General features: G+C 56.5%; 1 protein-coding gene across 1 annotated transcript in view; it reads left to right on the top strand.

Moving 5' to 3' along the window:
- Positions 1–4,879: 4,879 nt before the first annotated feature.
- Positions 4,880–7,203, top strand: part of FAM129B (family with sequence similarity 129, member B) — a 45,993-nt gene continuing 43,669 nt past the window's right edge. The window contains exons 1-2 of the mRNA XM_009326376.1: positions 4,880–5,149; positions 5,690–5,724. Coding sequence (XP_009324651.1) covers positions 4,880–5,149; positions 5,690–5,724 — 305 coding nt within the window. The remainder of the gene's footprint in view (positions 5,150–5,689; positions 5,725–7,203) is intronic.

Consider the following 7,203-nt stretch of genomic DNA (forward strand, 5'->3'; position numbering starts at 1 on the left):
GCTTGTCCTCGCTGTGGCAGCCGCTGCAGGGGACATTTCGTCCTCAGCGCCTGGCTTTGTGGGAACTCTCTCTCCCTTTTGCATATGTATGGGCTGCGATGGGGAGAGCGTCTGCCTGGCTGTGCACCTCCCAGTGCACAAAGTGCTGTCACATCCCCCGGCCTGATCCTGGCACCAAGATGGGCCTCCCAGAGCAGAAACTGGGCACCTCTGAGGGTGATTGCTCTGAGCTTTGTGGGTTTAGGGCAGCAATGGGGCCCCACTGGCACCAGGGGCCAGCCCTGCTCCCAGCCTGCTGCAGGACTGCCCTGTGCCTGGGCTGCAGCCAGGCACAGCCCTTCCCTAAACCGATGTCCTCTCCTGCCTTGACCATGGGTCCGATCTGGCTGCAAAGTTAAGTAGCCTCCAGGTCTGCTCTTCCACCAGCTGCCAGAGCCAGCTCAGACCCCGGGCAGGGTTGGGAAAGAGGCAGATCCACAGAGCATCCTCCAAAAAGGCTCTGGGGCCCTGGCCAGGCGCGGAAGGGCATGAGACACAAACCCGAGCAAAAGCTTGAGATTACAGTGTCCTGTTTGAAGGAGACGTGGCCATGACCTGCACCTCCCAGGTGTCCTTGCAGCAGCCATTAAACCCCCAGGTTAGGGAAGAGTGGTCTGTTAGCGCTTGGGTGGACCAAGAGGGCAACGTTAAATGCTGCGGGTGGCCAGGTCTGGCATGGAAAGGGGGAAGACGTGGGAATTTTGAGGTCAAAAGGTACAGTACAACAGGGTACAGCTGCTCCCTGGGGCTGTTCTGGCTAATGTGGCTGCTAGCGATGGAGCTGGGGCTGCAAGACCGAAGGCTTGGCCAAGGCCAGAGCTGAGAAGACACCCAGACCTGTACTCAGAGCAGGGCAATTTCTAAGCAGCCTCTCTGGCAAGGGCACATCTAACCAGGAGAAGGGATGCCAGCACATATGAGCTATCCAGGATGAGCAATGCCAGGGAAGGCATCCTTGAGCCAATTCTGCACTCAGTTATATGATCAGCAAGAGACTCCTGGGGGAAATGGCAGCTCCTCTGTTCCCCGAGGAAGCGGTGCTCTCACGTCCCCGCATTAGCAGGTCAGATGTTGCCGCCCGTGTCCCCAAATGGTCTGGCCAGCCAGAGCTTTTGGGCTCTAACGTCAGTCGGTGACGCTCACAGTCAAGCTTTTCATCTTGGAGATAAATCAGGTTTCAGAGGAAAAAATGCATATGCGTATCTCATCCAGCGCCTTCAACACTTGGCTTGTCTGGACCTACCACGTTGCATCTGTTTCCTTCAGGCTGGAAGAATTTTAATTACAATTTCTACGAGAACAGACAATACAGACAGCTCTGGACTTATCCTCCAATGTGGAGACAACGTCAGTGCCTATGGACAAGGAAGCACATCTCACCCACAAACGGAGGACCTCCAGTGCTCTTGAGTAATATGGTCCTAAAAGTGCCATCATGCAGATGACATGCTTGAGAGCAACCACCTCCCCCAGCCCACCACCTGCAGTTAGGCTTGTTCTCGGGGTGACACGTGGCATGAAAATGACCCACTGCATTGTTTTCAAGCCAGGCCAGAAGCTGGTGACACGGTGGCCTAGTAGGACTTGAGCCCATACGTCACTCGAAGAGGCTTAGCCCACGTTATTTATACCAAGCTGGCCGGGCAGCCTTCCTCCGAGCCTGCCTTGCCTCGCTTGTTCATGGCAAAAGCAACCAGCCCCATGTCTCCAACTGGTTCTGGGGGAAGAGGGACCAACCCTGCCATTGCTTGTGCCCACACCAACAAAGCTGTGACCAAGCACAGCCTGCGCTGAGACAAACTCGTTTTGGGATGCCCCAAGCCTGTTACCCTGCTTCAGAAAGAGCCTGAAACCTAATGTGCAGCCCTGACCTCCGCCGGTCGGTGGAAGCAGTAAAACCTTGTCCTGGCCACCACCCCATCCTGGAGCACCAGGACGGGTAAGGGACGCTGCAGGCAGGGGAATATTTCTGCTCTAGCGCTGACCCAAGCCTGGCCTGTGCCAGCAGCGATGGCCAAGCCCTTCCCTCCCGGAGCAACGCAGGAGGCCAAACTCCTGCTGCTCAAAAATGCTCCTTCGCTGCCACATCCCAGGACCCGACAGGCTGCACACCTTGGCCTGATGTGGTAAGGGAAGATGGAGTTGCTCTATGGATGGGCAACAGGTTGCAGGAATTGCCCAGGGTCCTGCAGGAGACGAGTGGTCCTAACCGTGGGCTCTTCCCTGTCACAGGCAGGGCTCAGTCCTTTCACTCGCCTCACGCGTCCTCTGTTTTGGGATCCAAAATCCCAGAGCAGCTCTGGAGAGCTGGATCACAGAAATCCACGGTGAGGTTTGCTCGAGACCCACTTCTCTTACAAAGCTGTCATGCTGCATCTCCAAGACGAATGCGTTTGGCTTTGGGTTGGCTTGGCAACTGCTTTTTTGCTGGTTCATTAACTAATTGCTTAAGACAGTGTGAATGTTGCATAGATACAACCACCTTTGAATGTAGTGGAGCACGTATCTACCTCTGAACATCCTCAGTTGGGGATCCCTAGGTGCCAGTGTACCATCCTCAAGCAGTCCCCAGTGGGCTTCATGGACCAGAGGATGGCAGGAGGGCCATCAACCCCGTTCAGGACATCGAGAATAACTTCATTTACAGGAGGCAAAGCCTACCTGATGTCCCTCAGTGTGGCTAAGAGCCATCTCAGGGATGATTTGAGTCTGGAGACCACTGTGTACATAAACCAAACAAGTCTCAAACATCTCCCCTCCAGCAGTCTGTGTCCTGAACACCTATTTTTCTCATTGGATCATTTCTGGTGCCCACCTGGAAGACCTCGGCCTTTCTGGAGGACACGTTCCTCATGTAGGAACCTGCTGGCGGTGCAGCCCAGGTGCCGTCCAGCTGCAATAAGTCCTACATGGGCAGAATTGCCCAGGCTCAGCTTCATCCTTTCCCCCCTGACCCTGGATGAGGTGAACTTTGTTATTTTCACATCCAGAGCAGCACCGCACGTCTCCCTCACAGCTGCTGGTGAAACATGCCACGTGTCGAAGCCACGCCGAGCAGTATTTGTGCTACTCTGGGGAGCTGCGCAGCGCTGCTTTGCTGCTGGGGCTCTAGCTTCAAGGATTAGTCATGGTAATCGTAGTAACCTGTGATTAATTCCTCCTTTTCCAATTTGCACTGCTCTCATGGAGGATGTACGTATTTATACCTGCCGGCCAAAGCCATGGGAAAACTGCATAGCCTAGAGAGAAGGAGGACAGAGACCTGGAGGTCTTGAATTCTTTAGAAGTTGAATAACACAGCCAAACAGAAATAAGGGAAATTAAATGCATGATCGCACCCACGAATCGCTCTCCTTGACTGCGCTGGAGAAATGGGGTAAAATTCACAAGGATTTTCACTGCGGGATCACTCCTGTCACAGTTTCTGGGTCTGCACAAGGATCTGGGAGTTGAGCAGAGCTTCTCCATTTGGGTAGAGTCAATGGGCCACAGACCACGCCAGGTCCCTTTTGAAGGCATCACCCTTCACTAATGCTTGTCCTCTTCCAGCAGGTGTTTCCATCCCCAGCAGAGACGCTGTACCTGGCTGTCGGTGGCTGTAGATGCTGTTGGTGTAGCCGGTGTTGGCGGTGCTTCAGTGCCAAGAGGAGCCAAGAGCTTTTCTGCAGCAGGACGACATGCACAGCGTGTCACAGTGTCCTGGGGGGAAGGTGACCCTCTCCCAGGGGTAAGTCATGCTCTCCTACATGTGTGGCCCTGACTTTCTGAGTTGGTTCTTCTCTGCCTTGAACCAAGAGGAAGCAAAACAGGGCTCTTCAGGCTCGGCTCGGTGGGAATCCAGGCTGGGCTGGTCTCCTGTGCCCACATGGACACCAGGGACAGGCTGGAGGGCAGCTGATGTGTGGCTGAGCTGGTCCAACTCTGAGTGGTCTTTGCTGCTCCCTCAGTGGCACAATGTCAAACCATCTGATGGGCTCCGTAAATGACCCTATAGCACACGTGTCAATGTGTGTGTGTGTGTACACGTTCATGTGTTTGTGTGTGTACATGGGCAATGTGGAAGCCCATAAATTCATGCACCTTCAGCTTGATCTATTTTTGCACTCTCCAAAACACAAGAGCCAAGTTCCTTCCCACACCGCGAGTTGGTGGACGCAGCATCTGCTTCTCAGCATGCAACTAAAAGCCATGTGATGATGATTCTCTTTTTAAAAGTGTTGATTTTGTAGGAAGAGGGAGGGAATTTTTCCTGAGACATTTTTCCTGAGAGGGAAATTAGACCCAGACCTTAATTTGCTTTCTTTTTAAACCTTTCTTTTCTTTCTTGTTAAGAGGCAAATAGTCTAAGTCCTCTACATTGGTGGCTTTTTCAACCTTCTTGCACATGCAGACACCGGTGGGTGGATGTAGAGCTGCCAAAGTGAGGTTTGTCATTCTTGGTAACCTTCCATGGTCACGTACGAGCAAGTATTTCTCAGCCCCTGGTGTAGACCGCAGACTAGCGACTGAAATTGCTCTGCAATGTGTGTGAAGGTGAGCCCTGAATTTTGCATATATTTTTTTCAGGCTTTTCCAACTTAGAGCCGATGTTGGAGGCGAGACAGATCCTGGCGACAGGATCCCAAGAGGGCAAACGCTAAAGGCCGCAGCAGAGGCTTTGCCAAGCGCCCGTTCCTGTACCCACACATCGGGCAGGCAGCACTGCACCGCCCTCAGGACCCTCCGGAGGAGGGGATCGGGAGGGTGGGCTGCCCAGGAGGTGACTGGCTCCCACCCATGGGGGACGGGGAGCAGAGACCCTCTCCTCCTCACCCAGCCACTTTGCCAGCACACCGAGATCATGGCGGGGCTGGAGGCTCTGCCCCCGTGCAGGGAGGAAGATGCGACGTGCATCCCTGCAACCTTCCCACTGGTCCTTCGCTGCCTCCCGTTCCTCCTCTGCTTGGCAGAGACCTTGCCAGACCTGGCTCCGGGGCAGCACGCAAGCCTCATACCCTGGGCCCCGAGATGGGCTTGGAACATCCTCAACGGGCAGCATCTGGCCCCCGAAGTCTCCCTGTGCCCTCAGCCAAGGGGTGGTGGGAGCGGCAAGGTGCCCCCAGCAGCCTGGGTGAGTCACGCACCAGCAACCCAGCAGCAGGTCCCTGCGGCCCCTGGCTGTGCCCCGAGGCTGGCAGCGGGCCGCAGCCCTGCTCGTGCCTCCTCCCTGTCCCCAGAGGTGCAGCACAGCACGTGCAGCTCGGCATGAGCCTGGGTCCCTGAGTTGTCACATCCCTGGGTGGGCCAGGCAGGGGTGGACCCTCGACGGGTACAGATGGGGACACCGAGTGACATGGTACGGCAGTGAGTGCTGTACATGGGCGCTGAGGGCTCATCAGACCTCGTCCAGGCAGGATTTAACCGTGGGGCTCCTCGGTGTGGCTCTGGCAGGCAGGCACCCAGGCACAGGTCAGCTCTGCGGGAGGCTGTCTAGGGAAGGATGCTCCGTGGGAGGATCGGCTGGTGTCCTGGGGGAAAGGTGTTTTCTTGTCTTGTCTCTGCAAGGGAGCAGGGTGCTCCCTTATCCCAGGGCTGCTCTGCTTCTCCCATCTGTCCATGACAGCAATGTGAGCAAAAGGAAGCCCTCAGGGAGGTTTCTCTCCTCTTGCAGGTGAAGGGGTCTGGAGGTTTTCAGATCCAGCACCGGTACCACCTATGTTCCGGCTATGTATCTTGCAGCAGCCCGCTGTGGTGGCAGGCGCTGGCACGGGTGTACCCCTGCAGCACGGCCCGTCTTGCCTCACTGGTGATGGTTCAATGAAGGAAACCCAGCCTCCTCCTCCTCCTCCTCTCCACTGCAGGGTGCTGCAGGAGAGCGGGGACCAGGCTGGGCAGGGGCAGCTCAGGGCAGGCTGCCCTGAGAAGATCCAAGGGAGGCCCTGGGGCAAGAGAGGATGGGAGGAATGTCCGCATGGTGGGGGGTTAGATGAAGATTTGGGGATGGGTGTCCTCAGAGGGGAGACCAGCTCCCACGCTTGGGTGAGATTTCTCTAACCAGCACAAGAGCGAAGTGACTGGTTCTCCAGTGGGGTTCCCTGGGAAGTGGCCACAGAGGGAGCAGAAGACACACCAGGAGGATGCGGTCCTCGGGCACCACCGCCGGCGCCGAGCGCACTCAGCTCCGACCCTGACCAGATGAAAGCAAGTCCTGGAGGGATGCAGCCATCGCTGCTGGATACTGCAGGGAGGCGCAGGGACAGCCCCCCCAGCACGTACCCCACGGCTCTGGGGGGGGACAATTCAGTTCTGCCCACCTCATGCAACACTCACCCATCTCGTCCCCCTGCCCACCTCCTCCCACTTCTCCAGGGGCCTCCAAAACCCATCTTGTTATGGCACCAGCTGGTCAGAATAATAATCCGGGTCTGGAGGGGAGCCAGGACAGAATGCAGCTCCGGAGGTGGGGCCTCGCGGAGCGAGCTATGGCAACGCGGCAGCATCCTTCTTTCCTTCCTTCCTTCCCTCCTCGGGAGGGAGCCCGGCAGAGATACCCTGCCCCGGGGTCAGCCCCAGGCTTGGACCTCTTGCTTCATCTTCTCCTGCAGGTGAGCCTCAGGGGAATCCCTGCCCGAGAGCAGGCTGGTGCAGTGAGGGAGAGCCAGGGAAATCTTGTGCTAGCCGCATTGGTGCCCAGGGAAGGAGGAGATCTGGGTACCCTGCAGACTGGCCCTAACTCCGGGGGAGCAGCTGCAGCTGAAAACAGCACCTCAAGGCAGGAACTGACCCACCAAGGCCAGGAGCTTCCCGTGGCAGCCTGAGGAGCACCTCAAGCCTCGGTGGGAGGGGAGGGCTGGACCCCGCAGGGTGCTCCTCCGAGGGCCCTGCCCCTCACTCCTATGCAGCATTTTGCCTGCACAAACCCTGCTCTCTCCTTCCAGACACCCACGCTCCCCTGACAGCCCTGCTATAGCACTGATGCCCAGCTACCAGTTACCATTTTCAGTCTGGAATGATATTTTTCAGGGAAGAACAGAGCAGTTTGTTACTAAACCCTGAAGGGAAGGATTGAGCCAGATTTCCGTGATGCTGCCTCAAACATACGTGTGTGTGTGTGTCTGTGTCTGTGTGCTCTCCCAGCCTATTTCAGCGCAAAGACAATGAATGAAAAGCTGGTTTCTGTCCCCT

Source organism: Pygoscelis adeliae, unplaced genomic scaffold, assembly GCF_000699105.1.
Source record: "Pygoscelis adeliae isolate BGI_AS28 unplaced genomic scaffold, ASM69910v1 Scaffold436, whole genome shotgun sequence".
Classification (NCBI taxonomy): Eukaryota; Metazoa; Chordata; class Aves; order Sphenisciformes; family Spheniscidae; genus Pygoscelis; species Pygoscelis adeliae.